Source organism: Mus pahari, chromosome 2 (genome assembly GCF_900095145.1).
Source record: "Mus pahari chromosome 2, PAHARI_EIJ_v1.1, whole genome shotgun sequence".
Taxonomy (NCBI): domain Eukaryota; kingdom Metazoa; phylum Chordata; class Mammalia; order Rodentia; family Muridae; genus Mus; species Mus pahari.
The window spans coordinates 156,989,884-157,012,417 of NC_034591.1; the positions used below are offsets into that span (position 1 = coordinate 156,989,884).

Below are 22,534 nucleotides of genomic sequence, written 5' to 3' on the forward strand. Positions count from 1 at the left end.
GGCACTCAAGTAGAGAATGCAGACGCCAGACTCGTGGTTGGAAAGAAAGAAAATTCTTGGGATGAATTCATTTAATGACTCAGTTACAGATGAACACTCCTAATACAGAGTTGACAATAAACCTTGACTCATACAAATACACCAGATCCTTTGTTTGCCTGAACATCAAAGTAAGGCTGGGGTTTCAGGAGGCTTGCTGTCTTGATTTACTTAGAATATGCAGAACATTCTTGCTGATACACTTGGTACTGATGACTGTTTTTATCTGAATTATTACAGCAGCTTTTCTCACCAGAAGTCGTCTACATTGCTCAGCTTAAAATGTCACCCACTTGGAAAGGTGAGCCCATGTCAGCATACTACTGCTTTAAAGGAGAGTCACATCAGAAGATAACAGCTAGTTACAGCAAGGCAAATGGGCTTACAAAAGTTATGTGGACTTAATGTGAGATAGATTACATTTAGACAACTTTACATAAAAGTTCTATTTTTCATTATTGAATAAGGTAAGCTCTGAAAATACAGCTTTATATATATAAAACATGAAGTTCTTTCAAAAATGATAGCAAATTATAAAAATGACCCAGACATGACCACACACGAACAGTTACGTTGTACAAGATAAGTAACATTCAAGCATCATCAAGTTTTCTTTTCTTAGCGCCTGCATTCTTAGAGCCAGATGGCTGAAGCCTGTTTTTAGACTTCTGGAAGTTACCTGAGCTTTTTTCTTCCCCCTTCGATTCCACTTGCTCCAACTGACAAGCTTCAGATGATGCATCCTGCAACAGAACAACAAGTCGGTACCCTGGTGACCTCAGCCGTTCAGTTTTCTCATGAGCTCAGATGTCTCAGAATACCCCTGGTTCCTACCTACATATGTCTACTCAAATATGGGCAATTGTCTTTAGTAAAAGAGGCTGTTGTAAAGAGAGAGTCCATGCCAGTATAGTAGGCACTCTGAGGAAGACATGCAGTTACCAGACGCTTCCACAGCACTCAGTTAAGGGGCTGCCACCTCTGGAAAGCAGACTTTTTTTTGACATTTTTACCATGGATGTCAGAAGACAGTTCACAGAACTTGGTCCTTCTTCACTAGAGGGCAGCAATCAGTCTCAGGAATGGAGCTCAGGTTGTCAAGGTCACAGAAAGGACTTCTATTACTAAGCCACAGTAATAGACTTCAGCAGAGATGTCTTAACCAGAACAGATCCCACCCAATATTATGAGGGAAGTATCTTGTGGGATTAAGACTTTAATCTGCAGTCCTCACATTCCAAGTGGTTACAGCCTCCCCCACCCCCTACTCTACACTGGACCAGTCTAAAGCCCTACACTCTTATCTATCCAATATCAAAACATAGAAAGAAAACTCACATCATTTGTGTCTAACCAAACCTAGTAAAGAACTACAGAAAAGCAAGCACACACTGAAAATGAGTAGCCAGTTACCCTAATGCTGCTCTGTGCGGACTTCTTCACTTGCATAGTGACAGCATGGGCTTCATTGCTGAGAAGACAAGCTCTGGGTCCCACCTTCAGATAGGAGATGGTGGCGTAAGCCGTGAAGCTGTAGTCTTCTCTATGGAAAAAAAGAGCCACAGAAACTTGAAAGAGTCAGAAAACATTTAAAACATCGATATAAAAAACACACTAGACCAGCACAGACACCGTCCTTAAAGGAAATAGTGGGGGGTTTTTGTTTTGTTTTAATGTTTTTGACTTTGTGATCAAGGTCTAAGACTTGGGTAAACTGTTTCCTATAATGCTTCACATCAAGTAACTGTAGAGCAGTTCACTCTGCTCCAATTCAGTGGGAGAGACAGGAATACAGAAGACAAATGGGCTGTGTACTTGAGATACTGCTGCAGAAGAGCATGGGCAATGATTTTCTCCAGGTCTTCTCGGGGAAGAGCCGGGGCAACAATGCCAGACACTCTGAACTTGGCTGCTCCCTTTCCCATCCAAGCATCAATCAGCTTCAGTGGGGTAAGCTTTTCATTCAGCCCTTCAGCCTGCTTCAGAATCTTGATCAGGTCCCGGCAGTGCTGTGTTACATTCTTTTTCTCAAATGCTGCAAGGAGACATGATGGGCAGTGGGATCCAAAGGTGAGGGCAGGAAGCCACCTCTGGTTAAACTGGCTCAGTCAGCACTATGGGCCCCTTACACATACTTTTTTTTAATGGGCTCAGAATTAAGACCAGGGTGTTCAAGGCTTTATCACCAGGTCAAATTCTCTTCCTAAAACACAGGTAGGGATTGTGGTAATGTAAAGAAAATGATTTGACTGTCAGAGAATGAAGTGCGCTCTGGTAACGAGGATCTGCCAGATGTCACGGAGATGAGCACTGCAGGACAAAGTGCTCTTCACTTATCTGATTCTACTCATCACACACACTATGAAAGCCAGTCTGGGGTCCTAGAGAACATTCTAAGGACAAGTCCCCAAACACTAGACTTAGCATCCTCACTTACACATTGGATTCACGTCAGTCTGGTCTCTGTAAGATAGACTTTGAACTAGTAAATCAGTGTCCATAGCTGTCACAAGTCCAGAGACCATCCACTGAAGCATCGGAACCCTGGTCAGTCCAGCTTCCCAAGAACACAGCACCAGGACATGGCTTCCTGTACGTGATAAGCCACTGACCAAGAACAGACTATGAAGTTCTAGAGATTGTCTTTCCTTATATAACAGTATTTCTAGTCAGAGGAATTCTAACTTACTTCTTTAAAAATGTGCTGCCCCCAGTATAGCAATAAGAAATGTAACATACACATTTGACCTACTTTGGTTTTCAATGATTTGTATCACTTTTGAATCTGAAAAATTCTGATCAGTTTGTCTTTTCCATCTGTTTGGAGGGTCTAACCTTCCCACATGAAGTCCTCACAGCATTTAGCCTCTCAAGAGTCTAAAACAACAAGCAAGCTTACAAACATCTTTACAGCAGTTGTCACACATTTTGTTACAGGCATCTGCATTCCACACTTCATCGAAATGCTGTGCTATTAACACACGGCGACACCTGCAGACACATGAGAGAGAAGTTACTCATCTAACCAAGTTTTCAGACTCTGCTTTGGAGTACACACATATCCTGATGGCTTTCTACTGCTGCTGCAATAACCCCACAGATGTAGTGACTAAGACCACAGTGTAAAAAAAAGTCTAGATGTCAAAGTAAAGGTGATGGCATGGCAGGCTGGATGTTTCTGGAAGCCCTAGTCTCTGTGCCCTTAGACCTTTCTAGAGGCTGTCCACCTTCAGAGCTATCAACTGTGAGCTCAGTCTTCTCTCAACAACTGACCTCTCCCTCTGCCGCTTAAGGGCCCGTGACTACAGTGGACCCACCCAAGGAGTCTCAAGCAATGCGTTGACAACCACTGCTTCAGAAGTTATGTCTCACTTTAAGGAGAATGTTTCATGATGAAGTAGTTTCTTATATTTTAGACTAAATCTGAAAACAGTCTTCATAGAAATCTCCTGGACCTTTAAAGAAATGTTCACCTTCTTCCTTTGACTACTGAGGCATCAGTTGGAAAGCAAATACCATTTTATCACCGGCAGGTCACTGCTTATGTCAAAACTTCTGAGCTCTTGTGTGTGTCACAGGTAATAAGACACAGGATGGTCAAGGCAGCAGGGCCTCCAGGGAGCTGAGTGCTGTAAGCAGAGACTGCCATCTATTTCCTAATGAGAAACTTGACTCCACCCTGGGTTATTTGGTGACTCATAATCAGGATGAATGGGCTTGTCTGAACTTCAGTCCAAAATGCCTATCTTCCTGAATGCCTTCCCACAGTCACTATAGACTGCTAAACACCAGAGCTAAGGGGAAAAGGCTTCATTCATAACCTTCAACAGACTGGCCGTGAGGATCACCTCAAAGACAAACTGTCTTTTCCTAGATGAAGGCAGTCAGGAGTCTAGGGCTGTCCCACTGTAGGCATCTGCCTTTCCAGTTCCCCAGCACAGCACTACCAGCAGTGTATTCAGCAGGTACTCAACTGCCACACAACATACGACATGTTACAGGGAGGCAGGGGGCTCACTTGTTGATATTCTGGCAGTATGATACCATCTCATACAGCTTCTGCTGTCCCACATTCTCCATGACCACCATCGAGCTGATCCTGAATATGTCTCCAAAGCCGTAATACAGAATACAGTCTGCTCTCGAGTCATCGCGACCTGTGCTTTGAGGAATCTTGAGATTGCATCATTGCTTTTAAAAATCCAGAACATGCAAAAATATGTCAATTGGCTGACAGAATTTCACAATACAGCTAGAAGTTTTTATATGTGAAGTTAATCTTTAAGAGCAACCCTGGGGTTAAATGATTACAAAGAGGCTCATCAAAAATCAGCTTGTTAATATAGAAAAAAGAATATCCATGAGTAGTTCAGTTATTTTGGTTGTACATGTGACTCTACTAAGAATTCCAATGGCAGACATGAATATTATAACACACGAGAAACAATTTTTAACATTCCCAACAGAATGTGTAAGAATAAGTATAAATCTGATTTTTCAGAAGACTTGTTCTAAAAATTAGTACCTAAAAACAAGTATTAGAAACTCAGGATTCTTAAACACATCCTCTGAGATTACTTCTGGATTAGAAACCTACATACCAGCGCGCCCACTCTCTTGATAGTAATTCTCCATGGATTTGCTCATTGAATGATGGATGACAAACCTCACGTCTGGCTTATCAATTCCCATGCCAAATGCGACTGTTGCCACTACCACCTAAAATGTGTTAATATTTGGTCAGTTAATTAAATCATTTAAATATTTTTAAAGGTAAATTAGGCTTTCAAAAAACTACATATACTCAACCTGAAGCTCATTGGCTGCCCACTGTGTATGAACCTTGGTCTTATCTTCTGGTTCCATATTGGCATGGTAAGTGCCTGCATGAATTCCCAACTTCTGTAAACTAATGGTAATTTGTTCAGAGTCTTTCTGAGAAAAACAGTATATGATTCCTGTAGTAAAATATGGCCAAGTATTAGATACATATGCAGGTCACATTCCTGGGGGTTTAATGTGTAACATGCTCAAGACACTGAACAATTGGGGCTGGAGAGATGGCTCAGCGGTTAAGAGCACTGACTGCTCTTCCGAAGGTTCTGAGTTCAAATCCCAGCAACCACAGTGGCTTACAACCATCTGTAATGAGATCTGACACCCTCTTCTGGTGTGTCTGAAGACAGCTACAGTGTACTTACATATAACAATAAACTAATCTTTAAAAAAAATAAATAAGTAAAAATATAAAATGTTTAAAAAAAAAGACACTGAACAATTACAGGGCAGAAAGGGGAAAGGAGTAATAAATTCCCAAGCACATACTTATTGTTGGGTATAATCCAAGGTTTGATACACAGCTTGTCAGAAACAGAAATGAGCCCTGAGCCACCAGCTAGTGTTCTCTCTGAAACTTTATCCCCACTACATAGCACTTCTTAAACTGATGTAAATTCTGTAAGATGATGTGAAGACTGAGTGTAGTTAAATAATGTGCCTTGGTGTAGTTAAACTTTCCATCTCCAGGAGTAGCCATGGCCCAAGGGTATAGGCATCTCCTCCAGGAGGCACATACAGCTGTAGCCTCTCTCAGATTTACTTGACTCAGGAATTCCTTTTCCCGGGATACCATTACTCTCTACTGCTAACAGCCTAGAGGACAGTGATGAAGGGATAGTAGGCTCCAGTCTCACTGGTGCATTCCTTAGTCCTGGGTCTCAGAAACAGGTGCTCCCTCCCGACTTTACCCTCCCTCACCTGGTAAGTATGTGCAGTGCCCTTCCTGTAAGACACTGTGTCTTGTATCTCTTCAGAATATTGAGACTTGCTCAGTGAGGTATACAAGATACTAACAAACTTGTCAACCATACTTAGCATTGTCATCTACTCCACAGGAGGTAAAGCAGGTAACTTTCACTCCAACTGTGACAGGGATGTCACACAGAGCCTCCTAAACCAAGGGAATGGATTTGACCTCATTTTCTGGTGTCAGTCATGTATCACTGGAGGAATCATGTGATTTCATAAAGTCTATGAAAATCTTCCCCAAGCTGATTTGCTTTTAGCATTACCTGACTGTTCTTTGTACCGCCCATTAATTAGCTTGACAATGTCCTCAATAAAGTCTTCAGCACTTGAGGGCTTTTGCCGAACCTACAAAAAACTGTCTCATTAAAAAGTAGGCTCACCAGGGCCATCCAAGTTGTACGTGCTAACAACCTCTGCGGTGTGTTTCCCTCTTGGGTAGTGTCTCTTCCTGTCACACTCTTCCTGGCTTCACAGGAGTCACCCATCTGACCCATCCCTGCCTCTATCTAGCCTCTCTCCTCGATTTTCAGACCCTAATCTGCCAGAGAGGAGAAGGCATAGAAACAGCAGGTAACTTGTGAAGATGGAGGCTTTTCTATTGTTTGATGCTTTAATAAAACCATGAAGCATGGTATGAATGCAATGAAAATGCAAAGATTAAATCTGTCCTTAAAACAGCTTGAAAGAATTTGGAAAGCTACTGGGATATTTTGCCTTCAAGCATACGTATCAGATAAAACCCACATGGGAAATACTGGCAAACTCATTAGAGTGTATTTATATTTCTATTACTTAGTTACACAGATATCAGTAGGGCTCTTGGTTTCACCCCTCCTTGCCCTGAATCCTGTGCAAGAAAGAATTTAGCAAGTATACCCTACTTGCTCAGATTGTATAAATTACAGTATCATTTAACACAGTATTTTCTATTTAGCCTAATGTGGATTATGCTTTACAAGACACAGATAAACTAAGGCACTAATTTATTAGTGTCCTAATAATTACTTCATGACATTAAAACTGTTTATACTGTCATTATGTCATAAACACAATGAAGAAGTATAACATCTGTGTACCTCATAAAAAAGATTTGGTCGGTTGAAAGATGCTGTAAAAGTCAAGCATTTTTCCACACACAGGATTTTCTGTGCATCCTTCAAAACATGGTTGGTTGCTGTTGCAGTCAGCCCAATCAGTGAGGTGTTGGGAAACTGGCGCTTCAAGATGCCGAGAGCCTTATAATCTAAAAAAGAAGGCAATGATCTGACTGTCCTTCAGAGAAAGAGTAAGTCAGATCCTTAAGAGTACAGATGAGTGACAGCCACCTCGTTTTCCTCACAGACTTGGATATAACTAACTTTGAAGGCCTGACTCTTCCTGAATTCAGAGACCTTGCTGCACTTTTCTTCAGAAGTAATGTTCTTGACAGAGATCACAGCCTGTTGAAAGCAGGTGTTATGCAGCTCGTTCCTCTTGACTGAAACATTCCTGGCAGGCCATTCAGGCTCAAGAAATTCACACGACTAAAAAGGTATCTCTTTGAGGTTATGCAAGTAAGCAATTCATGGGAGAAGGGAGGCTCTCCAGTAGTGTAGATGCCTGTAAGTTCTACCTAGGACCCTAGCACTCCTGAGTCACCCATGCACTTGCAAGTAATGAAAATCCCATCATGCACTTGCAGGTAATGAAAACCCCATCACTGGACCAAGCTGGGCTTGGGTAGAACTGTTTCTTATGTCCTTACCTTCTCTATCTGCTGTATGATCGCCCCAGAAAAAGTCATGCAACAAGGTACACTATGCAAGCGTCAAGCTATGCACTGGGGTCTACTTGTTAGACAACGGACTCAAAGGACAGTGAGATAATCAGAGTACTTAACTCTTACAAACAGCTAGAAAAAGGCATCAATCATCTGTATGATCATCAGCAATCCTACCACCTGGTACCATTCAGGAGTATCAGTTCAGAGCAGAAGATAAGCAGTGGTAAGGCCACTGCTTTGAGCAGACTTGTACCCGCCACACGCATTCAATAATAGCAAGAGTGGTCCTTCATTTCCCTTCAGTACTGAAAATGTTTGGAAGAAACTGAAAAAGAAATGTGGTAGGAAATGCGAGGTGCCTAGAGAGAGCCCTGTGACCACTGAGCAGAATGTGACTGCCTTGAGAGTTGTAGATTTCAGAGATGGTATCAGGTCTGGAAGAATACACAGAAGTTCACTAACCAGGTCAAGAAGGAGCACAGTCCCAGTCACTGTGAAAATTGCTCAGCATGCCATTCAGGGGAGCCAGACCACAGGGTATGATCTACTGTCCAACCTACTGTCCAATCCATTCAGGACATGGGAGGCAGAGGCAAGTAGATTTCTGTGAGCACAAGGCCAGCCAGGTCTACATATCAAGTTCCAGGACTACATAGAGACCCTGTCTCAAAAAATAAACAACAGCAACAATAATCGTAATTACTAATGTGTATGTGTGTACTTGCATGTTTGTAGGATGTATGTGTGAGCATAGCCATGCAGACGTCAGCGACCACCTTAGGTGTTGGTTCCTCATTTACTCTGAAGCAGGATCTCTTTTGTTGTTGCTACTGTGCTGTGTACACCTGGCAGGCTGGCCTGCAAGCTTCCAGGGACCGTCCCTCCATCTTCACACAAAAGTGCTGAGTTGCTGGACTTGGTGTTTCATGGATCCAAACACAGATCCATACAGTTGCATGGCAATCATTTACCCTAGCCAAGATTGTTTTTTTAATAAAACAATTCTGAGTAACTTTCTCTAGGATGTCATCAGGATTAGGTTGGCAGCTAAAGTATTACTAAAATGTTTCATCGAACTTAGTTTCTCTGAGCTGGGTGGTATACTGAAAACCCAGAAAGATGAGAATACCTTTAAAGTCCTACAAACTCCTCAATTACTAGGAAGAAGTCAAGAAGGGACCTGGAATGCGAGAGATATAGCATGGGCTAGTGGACATGTATGGCTAAGATGCTGCAGTAATGAATGGAAGGCAGAGCAAATGAGTACCCACGCCATGAGTGGACAGTTTGAACAGAGGCAGGCCCTGCCTTCCACTGTGATGAGCAGAGTGAGAATGCGATCCCCAGGGCAAGCATCCATACCAGGCCTGAAGTCATGACCCCACTGACTGCAGCAATGCACTTCATCCACTGCGACTCCAGTCAGCCTCCCAGCTTCATAGGCTTTCTCCAGTCTTGACATGAACATCTTGCTTTTTGCAATTTTCTCTGGAGTCACATAAATCAGCTTTAACTGAGAGTTTTTATTCACCATTTCAGCGTGCACCCATTTTACATGTTCCTATTAAAGACAAAATATACTATCAGAGCAGAGTGAAGTTGTGGACCACGATACTAAGTGAAAAATTGGCGTTCATTACTAAAAAGCAACAGAAGGACAACAGCCAGGGCTCTTCCAGAGCAGACGCTGACTCACTAAAACTGAGGCCCCACCCTGGGCAAGCTCTGAGGCAGCTGTGCAAGCAGTGTCTTAGTGGCTCACATCCAGAGTGCTGAAGATAAAAGTCAGTCACTTGGCAAAAAAAGAGGAAGAAACGTGAATGTGTCAAGATTCTCCAATAAACAATGTGTATAATTTTAAATTGTTAATAATAAAACCCAAAATGTGAACCAAATACAGTAGCTGTGGCCATAGTGGTAGGTTTTCCAAATTCACTCATTAAATTTATAATATACACCCATGAAGAAAACTATTTAGCTGTTTTAATTATCGCTAATTAAATGAAGTTATAAAATACCCATTTAAAAAGGTAGACTCTTGTGTACACTTACCATTAAAAATTTTAAGTATTAATATTTTTAACAGAATGATGTGTTGCACTGTGCTTTCTTTTTTCTCTTCATTAGAGGTATGTACATGGGCTAGCAAGGTGGCTCAGCAGGCAAAGGAGCCTACTGCCAAACTTGACAACCTGAGCTCAATCCTCAGGGAGGATCCACATGGCAGAAGGAGAGAGTGACTCCTGCAAGTTGTCCTCTGACCTCCACCTGTGCATGCACTGTGGTGTGTTCATGCCCTACTCCACTGACACACAAATAAGTGTAACAAGGAAAAACATCACTAAAAGTTATACACTTAAAATTTACAATTAAAACATGAAACCTGGCATTTGTTTGTATGAATAAATCAAGAGGCTAAGGGTATAGATGGAGGATGGCAACCATTTGTGTATTTTTAAAGAATTCCATAACAGAATTTACAAGGAACAGCCTGGAAGTGGTCTGTCCTGCAGATAAGGTAGGATGGTTCATCCCCACAAACATATGTGCTCTTTGTAACTCATCTTCTGTATTAAAGTAGACTGCACACTTAAAGGTGGTGTATAATATGTCCATGTGTGTGTGTTTACATGGAGTCACCAGCAGAGGTCAGAGTGAACTTTCCTCCTGTATATGCCCCACCTTATCTTTCTGAGACACAATCTCTTGCTGAAGCACTCATCAATTAAACCAGGCTAGCTGGTCAGCGAGCTCCAGGGAGCTTCGTGTTGCTAATCAAACTCGCGCTGCCCTCATGCTGCAAGCAATATAAACACCATGTACCCACTGAGCCACCTCCCCGGGCCTCCTTGCATTTATACAACATAACAAAGCATGTTAGCAAATGTTCCCTCTGACGTGCCAGACAGGAGAAGGGCTGTCACATGGGATGCAATTTCCATGAGCACTAGGCTCAGTTGCTGTAGGACCAAAGCAGTACCTTATTAGCTTGCTGATCCAATAAGTTTACTATGGACACAGAACCCAAAGTCTACATGTGCAATACAATACTAGCTTTTCATAGTTGTTGGGTTGTTTTTTTTTTTTTTTAATCTTTATAAGTAAAAACAGGCATTGTTAATTCATGGGGCATACAAAAATAGACAGTGTCCAATACTAGGCTGTGAGCAGAAGCCTGTGGCTCCTGACATAGTATTTAGGGTTTATAGTTTACAGGGAACTCAGATGCCGGTGAGAGTCCCACATCAGTTAAGACTTTACATCTGAAAACTGAAACTACACTCCCATACCTTAGAGGTAGAAGCATTCAACATAGTAGCTGAAATTCCCAACTGTTTTAAAACCATCAGCTGATCTTCCATAAGAGAGATGAGTGGGCAAATCACAAGTGTAAAACCTAAAAGAAAAACAAAGCAAATCCTACTTTCACCTCTCCATTCCCACCACAGTGCACTGAAGTAGCCACTTTCTGCACCCTGCAGGCCCTGCCTGTTATTCGGGCAGTTGCCAATGCAGATTTATCAATTCAAGAAATAAGCAAGATGGGCAGAATAAATGAGCAAATAAGATGAACGTAAGGCAAGTAAATAAAGCATAAGAATTGCTGTGCTGGGGAGGTGGCTTGGCAGTTGAGAGCTGAGCCTTACTCAGTCCCAGGATTCAGTCCCCAGCACAGGGTGCTTCACAGCCATTGTAACTCTAATGTCAGGAGATCCAGTGCCTCTTCTGAGCTCAGGCATGTGGACACAGACACACACTCACACACACAAAAAATTCAAATTTAAGTACGTTTTAAAAGAAAACATAAATGACTACCTTTCTTCAATCCTACAGAAACACATTTTACTATTTTTAATTTGTTACCTTCTTTAACAACCAGTATGGAAAATCTCAATGAAATAACACACACCAGGCCTAGTACTAAACTGCTGTAACAGGGAAAAATTATTCAAAGCTGTCCAAAAGAACATAGCCTGTGCTGCTCAGGGTGGCAGGCACATGCGGCCTTCACTTTTCACATCAGCTAGGCGGCCTGGGTGCAAACGAGTGAGCAGTGCAGTGACTGAAGGGACTCTTCATGTGCAAGCTGCTGTGTGCTGCTGAAATGACACAGTTACATTTCTGCTCTGCATTCCTTACCTGGCAGTAGTGTCAGATTTAAATATACTCATGCTGCGACCTTAATAGGACTCCTGCCCTGTCTGTTACTCTCTTTCCCACACTTTCACCTTCTTCCTCATTGGAACAGGCACTCAATACACTTAAACACAGTCATGTCCCCATCTGTCAGAAACCAAGATGCCTACAGTGGTCTGAATCCTTGTTGGAACCTAATGCACACTGGGAAGGTGTGAAGAGCACAGCCCTTGGGGATGAGATTAAGTCAGGAAGGGTGAGGCCTCACATCAGTGTCCCAATAAACAAAGATCAAAAGACTGGCCCTGTGATATGAGGATGCAGCAAGAAAGGGCCACATCTGAGGGACAGGTCCATTCTAGACATCAAATCTGCTCCAGAACGGGGAGGGATAAACTTCAGTTACCTATAAACTATCCAGTCTAAGACAGTGTGTTATAGCACATCAGACAGACTAACACTGCTCCCCTTTCCTCATAGCCACTCTTTTCCAGAGTACCCCACCCTCAGAAGCTCAGCTTCCAGTCACTCACTAAGACGTTTGCTTTCTGGGTGACAGCCATGCCAGATCTACCTAAATTCACAGCCAAGGTCAAAGACTATCCCAGCCTCTAACCTAACTCTCAGGTCCTGGTTTTGTGTGACCTGCCAGCAGCTGTCAGAGGTTAAGACCCCTCCCACCTGTCCTATCCCTAGGCTACCCACAGCACACTCTCCTGATTATCCCCCTGTGCTTGTCTATCCTCAGCTTCCTGCACATTCCTCCTCCTCTTGGCTTCAGGTGTCATTCAGAGCCCTCCTCTCCCCCATGTCACTTGGGAGGACACAGTTTACTCTGGTGGGTTCAGAGGCATTTGTACAGTGCAGGCTAGCTCACTTGTCCCAGAGCTATCTCACCCCATGCTTCCTCCCACTGCAGCCTACCTGAATGCCTGTAAGCACTGTGAACTCTCTATGCCCAACCCCGACTTCACCATTTCTCTCTGTCCTCACATAAGCTCTTTCTCCCATGTAGCCAGGGTAGTAGACAAAAACAGTCTGGTGAGGCATGGGTTCGAGTTGCACCAGCCACGCCCTCCTGTACTTACCATCAGAGCACAGCGCGGGCAGCTGGTAGCATAAACTCTTCCCTCCTCCTGTGGGCATGACAAGAAAGATATCCTTTCTAGCCATGGTGACATTGATGGTTTCCAGCTGCAGAGGTCTGAACTTTTGCAGTTTAAAAACATTTTGCAGCACATCTTTTACCTTTCCAGACCACGGAAAATCTAGAAAGAGAAAAATTATAATGATAAAGACTATAAATGAGATGTGAATGGTTGCTTTCCACATAAAGCTACCAGAATATATACAAATCACAAAAGTGCATAAAACTTTTAATATTTATGAACCATTAAAACATAGTAATTTTGTAATTTGTGTAACTAAGTACTCAAAACAAAGCATAGTGACTGTTTTATGATTATTTTATCAGAACCTAATGCAAACACAAGCCAATAATTGAAAATTAGCATGCATGAAGGAGGGTGGTGCTCAGCCAGGCATGGGAAGGACAGACAGTGGTAACTAAGGAGTTCACAGAGCTAAAGCATCAAGCATGAATGAACTTAATTAAACTCTGGACTCTGGGTGTAAATGTTTTGCATTTAGAGACCAGTACTGAGAATAATCTCCACACATATACAAAAATTATAATTTCCTCAAATAGTTCATTAAATTTAATAAATATTTTATACAACAGTTTTTAACTGTTTGTATGTATGGGTATTTGCTCACACTTATGTCTGTGTCCCATGTCAGTGCTTGACGCTTCAGAGACTGAATAGAACAAGGTGTTATATACCCTAGAACTGGAATCACAGATGGTGGTGAGCCACCATGTAAGCACAGGGACCAAATCCAGCAATCAGTGCTCTTAAACACTGAGCCATCTTTCTAGCCCTTCATTCAAGACTTAAAATTAAAAATGGTTTGTTCTGAATTGAGTGTGGCGGCACATGCATTTAACCCAGGCATTCAGGAAGCAGTCAGATCTCTGTGAGTTAGAGGCCAAACATTAGTTTCAGAACAGCCAGGGTTAAAGATTGAGTCTCAGAAAGAAAACAAAACAAAACAAAAAACAAACAAAGAAAAAAAAAACCAAGGGGCAGGGTCTGTTAGGACAGGATTTAGCTTTTTGTTTTAGTTAATGCTTAAAATTTTAGCTGATACACTTTTGTTTCTTTCTTTCTTCCTTCCTTCCTTTCTTTCTTTCTTCCTTCCTTTCTTTTTTTTTTCTTTTTGACACTGATATTTGCTACTAAGACCATACACAGAGAAAATAAAACCCAAGTTTCAAGTTTACATGTAAAATATTATAGCACATGAATAAAGAATATCTGCCTACAAGTTCCCCGTGCCAGACAGCTTTATCTCCTGGTACACACTGATCCACAGAGTGGTTTCATTCTAGATTAAGGCAATGGGATGGCAGCAGAGTGGCAAACCTTCTTTATCCCACGCAGCTGGTGACGTGTCACAGTCGCCACTCGCCTCTGCAGCAGAGTCCTCTAAGCACTGCTTGATTTTCTTTGTCAGGACTGACTTTCTCTGAAGGAGCTCCTGCTGCCTCTCTGTAAGCTCCTGAATCTGGATGTCAATTGCATGGAGCTCACTGGCTATGGATTCCAGTTCCTCTGTTAAAGCTGGGGAGGGGGAGAGGGGAGACAGAACAAACCCTGTGAGGCTCCCTATTGGGTTCTAGAAATTCCTCTGTCTACATTACAAGCCTAGAAAAGTAGGAGAGCAGAGGGCTAAGACCATGTTCTAGTGTCAGAGACCTGGGATTAGTCCCCTTCCAGGTTAAATAATCTCGCGGAACATCAATGAACATCAATGTCCCCTCCTATCAAATGTCCATAATATGCACTTACTGAGAGCAAAATAATGCTGGGTAAGTTCAGTATTCAACACGCAGGGAGCTCCTGATGGGCCTTGGTCAGAAGCTAAACGTGTAATAAATGACAGTTGCCATTCTCATCATATCACACAGAACTGGTCTAACAGTGGCCTAAATCTCTGCAAGCAAGCCACCTGGCAACTGAACCACACAAACATCGCCATGTTTGGACTGATGCAGTGCATGATAAGCTGCCAATCATCACAAGCAAGCTGATGGAATATATGACGTGACAAACAGTGCCGTGATAACCTGCTCTACACCACCATGGCTATGAACTTACGAAGACTCAGGATGCAGTTCCTCTATTCAAGTATTGACTCAAGTATCAAATCACAGTGAGGCTCTTTGTGATATCAAATCAAGGCAAGTAAGGGAAATTTTAAAGCTAATGGCATCACATGTGCTTTAGTAATGAGTATAGTTGACGGCCTCTTCCTTGGATTAAATCTTGCGGCTATGATCTAAAGAGAAGAAATGAGGCAGCCACCAGGTTCTCACTGGGATGCCAGGCATGGGGTCAGGTGCTCCTGAATCGCCCTCATGTCAGGGACCTGCTGGTGCCCCTTGTTCCCATGGGTCAGAAGCCAGCTCCTGCAGTACCTGCTGCAACTTCTCTCTATTTCTGGAAATTTGGGGTAGGTTCATTTGCAAATCTATGTGACTGAGGTCTTGGCTCTTCAATAGGACACAGCATCCCAGACATGACGGCACAGTGATGCAAGTCCCAGTGAGCATCAGATGACTCCTCCTGAGTTCTAGCTCATCCTATCCTACAGGGTGCAGCCCACCCATGTAGGCCTGAGCACATCCTTACCTTCCTATGCTCCGTACTCATTTCCCTTCCTCACTGTTATCACAGCCAGCCAGGCACCACTACTTACCTAATTCCCATGATCACACATACAATCCTACTGTTGTTATTGTTATTTTATCTCTGCAGTGCTGCACCTAGGACCTCAGGGAGACCATACACACAATCCACCCCCAACCTACAGACCAAGTCCTCTTTGTATTCTGAGAAAGGGTCTCACTGACATACCCAGGCTGGCCTTGAACCTATAAACCTCCTCCATCAGCTTCTCTGATACTGAAATTACAGATGTGTACCATCACACCTGGCTGCCCACATTTTCTACAGATGCTTATTACCTTCCTTCTGAGATCATCTGTGGCTAGCCCCCAAGTCTCCCAAGGAAGTACGTTACTGTGTTACCTGTGCTTCCTACCATTAACACATCAATTCATAAAGCACACTGCTGGGACCACAGCAGAGGCAGCTTATGAAAAAGTGAGCTCAAGCAAGTGATAAATAAAAGCAAGAACAAGGGGTACAAGCCTATCTTGCCCCCTCATCATCCTCAGGACCCTGTGACCTCTCAGGGAGCTCCTACACCTAGGTTCTTATTAGACTGAGGAAGGAAAACACATAGGGTCTGGGGAGCACTGTGTAGGAAATCCACATGGGCATACCTGTGAAGTTACTTGTGTCCTCTGTGAATGCCCACTAGTAATAATAAAAACAATGCTAATTCATAAAATGGACAAAACCATCTGGATATCAGCCAAGCCCATTCTTGTGCAAGAGCAAGAACAAGCTGCCCATCTTACAGCATCAACGTCCACTCGCTCAGACGAATCTGGTCAGCATCCAGTTTACAGAGAGCACATACTCACTGAGTCTACTATGTGGCATCATTCTTAAGAGGAAGACCAGATGCCTCGAAGGAAGTTGACAAGACACTGGGACCTTCTATGATGCAAGTACCTCACTCAGTTAGACACACTGCACATGGGCTCCCCTTCCCCCAAATGCTTTCATGAAATCTACTATACTTCCATTTACAAAATGCTTCATAGACCATATCCATCAAATCATGACCCCCTATGTTTAGAAGTAGCTACCCTGAGAGAATAACAAAAAGTCATTTCAAAAGATCAGTTATAGTGCCAGCTGGGCATTATAACTTTAAAGGGTGGAATCGTCAGTCAGTCTCTCTCTCTCTCTCTCTCACACACACACACACACACACACACACACACAGACACACACACACACACACACACAGAGGGGGGGGAAGGAAGAGGAGGAGGAGGAAGGGAGGGAGGGGGGGAGAAACAGAGAGAAACAGAGACAGATAGACAGATAGACAGACAGGCAGAGACAGTCTGGTCCACATCAATGAGTACTAATGCCTCTCCTGTAGCCCAATTCCCAACATTAGGAAGCAGCTGCTCCTCCTACTCCTTGAAGGAGCCACTAGTTAAATTGCCCCTCAAACTTCAGAGGCTGCTGGGCATGAGGATCTAGGTATCAAGGAGAAGGTGCTTCTACCAAGGAAAAGAACAGTGGTTCAAAAATGGAAGCCAGTGGCCTGCACTTGGACACTAGGAAATCAACAGGCAAGAGGCAGCTGAGCTGGCGGGGAAAGTGACCATGACTGTAGCATCCTCCCAGCCTAGAAGCAGGCTTTCTCAGACCTCTGTAACCACTAGCTTGCGACCACCAGAGGTGGTAATCTTCAGATCTGCCAAGGCGGCTCTACTGTTTACACCGGCCGCTGCCCAGCATTCCCTTGTCTAAGCAGTGCTAGAGAACTGGACCTTAGAGCTGAAACAGAAACCTTGCTTTCTGCATCTACATATCTACATCAGTGTCAGATCAGGGCTAATCACCTTCCTGACATGGAACTGCTGTGAGGTAATCTCAGAAAAGCAGCAGGGCCTCCAGAGCCTGTTCTCCTTTAGTTATCTGAGCCTACAGCCAGGCTGTGTGCAAGAACAGCAGCTCTGTGACAGTGTCCTCCTTCTTCCAAACTGCGTGAGAACTGAGAAGTGGGTCAAGCGATAAGAACTAGCAGGCCATCCTCACACAGAGTATTTTGCCTTTGCTCTCAAGATTCTAGATCTCTTCACATCCTGCATGCCTTTCAGTCACCTCAGACCTAATGCCATACACACAGACAACATAGAAAGAGGGCTTAACTACCTCTCATGGTCAAGTAAGGGTTAATCACTGCAGTAAATCTTTTCAAAAGCCTTGGCACTTCTGCTCCTCTGATCAAATTCCGCCTAATCCAGGTGTTAGTGTCAGCCCATGCAACAAAGTCAGCACTGGAGACCCCTACACAAAGTCCTGATGAACAAGAATGGATGAAAATCTGGATGCTGAGACATTACTCAAAATGATACTATTTCTAAAGCTAGTCTCTACAATAAAGGTCTCAAGAGGTGAGAGTCAACACTTAATGAATGACTTCAACAACCCACAAGAGACCACAACCAAGAGCACGGGGCATACTGCTGCTACTCCATCTCAAGAGCATGTTGAGGAGAGTAGGCCACACTCCAGTGTTCCTAAGTTTGTAGTTCATGTCTAGATATTATAACAATGTCCCAAGCTGACATTAACAGATGGTCCTCCTATCAAGTACAAAGCAACAAACCAAAGGCAATTTCAGAGGGTGCTTCAAGTAAATATCAGCAAACAGGTACAACAGTAGACAAAATAGACTAACTTATTAAAATGGATCCACTCCGTTATTTGATTAGCTTTAAATCATAGCCCATTGGGAGAGCTTAAGTCAGGGTAGGTAAACTAAGATGTGGAATCCAACCACACCCACACTGTACCTCCATTCTGCAACACCTGTTAGTCTCCTTTTGATCGAGAAGTAAAGACTAACTTGTGTAAGGATCTAAACAAATTAGTATTACTGATTACCAACCCGTAGAATGTGAGAACAAACAAAGCCAAAAACTTAGGTCATATATCCACACTGACATTTAGGCAAACTGTAACACTGTATGCCTGTTTGTGTGGTATGTGCTGGTGAAAAACGCTTCTGAGTGTTTTTCTAAAAAGAACTCAATCTTGTTTGCCAACTGATATGGTAGCAGGCAGCAGGCCATAACCATCACACTCCAGAAAAGATTGGAGCACCATCCTAGTATAAAAGTTCCCTGTCCTTGCCAGTCACCCGTCAATCAAACCAAGAACAAGACCTTATATGACTGCAAAGTCTGAACACATAAAACCTGCAATGAAAAGGAAGACACCAGCACACTGAGAACTGACCTGAGGAAGGCCATCGCCAGAGTAACTGTTTCTGTTAACTTAAGGCGCTACCCAGAGAGCCACATAAAGATTTAGATCCCAATGTAGCACTTTTTATGTTATCAGAGGTTGGGGGAGGGAGGGGACCAAAAGTTCAAATAAGAAAGGTCAGCTTAAAACAATGTCACACATTTCAGGCATTATATGAGGGGGGAAGAGGGGGGGACAAGGATGTAAAAATACATAAATTAATGGAAGAAATAAACCTATTAAATCATAAAAATTTTAGTACCACATCTGGAGTCTATATTTGTTTTTTCAAATCACATTCCAAAACTGTACAAATCATTAAAAATGTGGTTGAAAACTAAGAAAGCTGGTGCCAATTAGTGTTCATATTAACTGGAGCAGTGGGGTTAGGAGTGATTTATATTTTCTTCCTTGTATGTTCTCAGTCTTCTAGACATCAACCAAAAACATTCTCAGAGCCCTCATACACTCCTGATGGGAACTTAAATAATGCAGCCACTGTGCAAAACAGCACCAGCTCCTCAAAACATTAAACATAAGATTACTATTTCATCAGTGGGTCCAATTCTAGGTATACACTCAAAATAACTAGAGATGGCAAGTGAGTGGTAATGTTTGCTGTTGTAGCTCTAGAATCCATGGTGGAAAGAGACCTGATTCTACACTAGAACCAGGCACACATAAACTCATACACACACATACACACACACCTGCACATGAAAGCACTACTAAACCAAATTTGTCAAATTTAGTTAAAAAGAACATTAAAACATCAACTATTCAACAACAGATAGACAAACAAAACATAGCACAGCACATTACATACAATAGAACATCATTGGCATTAAAGGAGAAAATAATTTATACTTTGACACGCATTACCTTGTAGATATTATGCCATATGAGGTTAATATAACATCCCTAAATAGGTCAAGCTCAGAGAGAGGAAGAAAGTATGAAGAGTTTTATGGACCAGCGCCCATCTGGAGATGGGCAGCAATGACAGTTACACTGTGCAGATGCTCTGATAATCCGTGACCTGTTTACTAGTACTCACAAGGGAAATTCTGTTGTACATATTAATAAAGTAACTTTAAAAAATTATTTCTAGAATCAAGATTTTTTTTCCAAATTTTTTTAATCAAAAAACAAAACAAATCAAAGTAGAAAAACAGAAACATGCAAGGAATAATTGCATCCACTGACCTGAGACAGATGCCATTGTAAAACTGAACCGGAGATCCAAACGTCCTTCTGAAGTGAAAGAACAAACATGGTAACATGTCTACCAGCAACACTGTTGAGGCTGGCAGAGGTCCTGTAGCATGCCCAGGCATTAGTGTCTATGTGAAGCAGGTATCTTCAGGGCAGAGGCCTGTGCAACACACTTCCCAAGTCTCCACTGCGATCAGCTAAAACTGTCATGGTGCAAACTGAGTATGCAGAGGAATGGACCTTCCCAGTGTTCCTGCCTAACCATTCCTCTCCCTTCCTTTGTTCCTGGAGAGTGTCGTTTTCAAAACGATTCCGTTCTCCTTGCCTCCTGATGGCAATACACCTTCTCCACTCTCTTAAGTCTTAGCCTTGCTTGCTTTGCCTTTGGCTTTAGCATGTTCAGCTATACAGGGTCATGAGTCTAATCGCTAGCACCACAAAACAAAAACTACTAATGCTCAGTCAATGACAATCTGCCGCTATTATATACAGAAAGTTACAAAGCAATATAGCTTTTAAAAATCTTATAGATGTTGATGCCAAATAGAATGTCAATAACACTCACCAAATATCCTACAGTTGCAAAGTGATAAAGCCAAAAGGCCAAATATTAAATAGTTCTGCCACTAGGCCCATGTGTACCTTAGCAACATGACACACTGTTCTTCTATGGCTTTCTCTCTAACTTAAAAACTTGGGTGGCTGCCTCCCGGGTTGAAACTAAAGGTATGCACAGCCATGCCTGGCAAGACTCACCTTACAAATGAGGATAGATTTTTTTTAAAAGAAAATAAATGAATGGATAAACAAATAAACTACTTAGCAGTTTACTGCACAGTTGCTTTAGAGTTACAGTTAAATGCCTCCTTAAAAGAAATTAATATTCTAAGTAGATAATTTTCAGAACCTCTTCTCTTCTGCAGGGAGCTTACTCCATTTCTCTATAAAATTTGCTCACTTGCTGAGGGAGGTAAGGTACACACTAGTACTCTATTGGCTTAAAAAAATTTGAGACAGTTAAAAGTGAAAGAAAACATGACTTATATTAAAATTTAAGGATTAAAACTTAGGCCTGAACATTTAATTCCCCAAACTGTTATGAACAAATATTTTGCTCAATGACAATCTGTTACCATTACATAAAAATAAAATTAGAAAACATGTTATATTTTGCTTAATTTTGTATTTTTAGTAATTATTTGGGTAGGTGTGTAACCTGCCCAAAATTCCCTTGGAAGAACTTAGGTTTTCTCCCTGTTTAAGTTTCAATAGTTTGCTCATTTTAAAGTCATTTTGTGCTCAGTTAAAACACTGGTTTTTATTAGGGGCGGTGTTTTCGTTTCCTGTATGAGAAGTCAGGACCTCGTTGTGTTCATGAACTGTTGTGAACAACGTTTTTGCTCAATGACAATCTGTCACCATTACATAAAAACAAAAACAAACGTTTGAAAGCGTGTTATGCTGGGCGTGGTGGTGCATGCCTTTAATTCCAGCACTCGGGAGGCAGAGGCAGACGGATTTAGGCCAGCCTGGTCTACAAAGTGAGTTCCAGGGCAGCCAGGGCTATACAGAGAAACCGTGTCTCGAACCCCCCCCCCCAAAAAAAATATGTGTGTTATATATTGTTTAATTTTACATTTGCTAAATCTAAGAGTGGAAAGAATCAAAGAGTGCTAAATCTAAGAGTGTTAAGAATCAAAGACAGATTCTGCACCCGTCTATTCTCACTTGAACTGTTTCCTTTATCGGATATGTAACCTTCCTGTACAAGGCTGTTAAGACAGATAAGCCCTGATTAAAGAGTAAGGACAAAACTAACGGACATTTAAGGATGGGTTTAAGTCAAGACTCCTCCTTCCTCATGTATGGGAGCACCTCCTAGCACTTCCTAGAGTGATACTATTCTGCCCATGGACTGTAAGACCCTTCATCTTGGCAGAGTCTGGTTCTCTTCACTTTTGTAAACAGCCTAGCAAAATAATAATAATAATAATAATAATAATAATAATAATAATAAATTAATAAAATGCCTTTCCCAGAACCTAAAAACAGGCGCTTTCTCTTCGCTTAGGAGATACGGTCTAAGTTCATTTCCTTCCACTACTTCAAATATATTTTTTTGGACTTTGCTGCCAATAACCCACCCCTTGCCTAAATTAGGCAACTTCACAGCGAAAGATAGCTCAGCACGAAATACATCCAAGAACTAAGTTACAAAGAGGTCTATCAGTCAAAAAACGTGAACCGGGTCCGCTGTCATCAGTGCGGAAGGAAAACGCACGCTAACCCTGAGCGCATCCCTCCACCCCGCCGGCTCCACAAGACGAGGCAGAAGCGCACGCCGCGGGGACCAGGGCTCCTGAACGCGACGGCAGAGACGACGCCCGGCTCCTATCCGCCCGGCCGACGGCGGCGGCCCCACGCGCCGGAACCGGCACCTCCACGAACCTGTCAGCCGCTCCGCGCGTAAAAACCTTCCCGCCGCCCAGCTCGGAGCGCCCACCCTTCCGGATCAGCCTCCTCCACCAATCACAAGCCATAGCCTTCT

At 42.7% G+C, this 22,534-nt stretch overlaps 1 protein-coding gene across 2 annotated transcripts; it reads right to left on the reverse strand.

Moving 5' to 3' along the window:
* Positions 1 to 37: 37 nt before the first annotated feature.
* Recql (RecQ like helicase) lies at positions 38 to 22,494 on the reverse strand. Of its 2 annotated transcripts, none has more exons than XM_021189532.2 (15): positions 22,435 to 22,494; positions 19,978 to 20,025; positions 14,233 to 14,430; positions 12,835 to 13,014; positions 10,900 to 11,006; positions 8,972 to 9,170; positions 6,924 to 7,090; positions 6,111 to 6,192; positions 4,849 to 4,997; positions 4,641 to 4,758; positions 4,058 to 4,196; positions 2,939 to 3,030; positions 1,855 to 2,074; positions 1,453 to 1,582; positions 38 to 782 (listed from the first exon to the last, which is right to left on the reverse strand). In XM_021189532.2, exons 2-15 carry the CDS (start codon positions 19,991 to 19,993, stop codon positions 633 to 635), a joined length of 1,947 nt encoding a protein of 648 aa, XP_021045191.1. In that variant the 5' UTR covers positions 19,994 to 20,025; positions 22,435 to 22,494; the 3' UTR covers positions 38 to 632. The 2 variants fall into 2 exon arrangements, with proteins under 2 accessions (XP_021045191.1, XP_029390798.1); XM_029534938.1 differs by lacking the exon at positions 22,435 to 22,494 and adding an exon at positions 22,274 to 22,412.
* Positions 22,495 to 22,534: the final 40 nt, after the last annotated feature.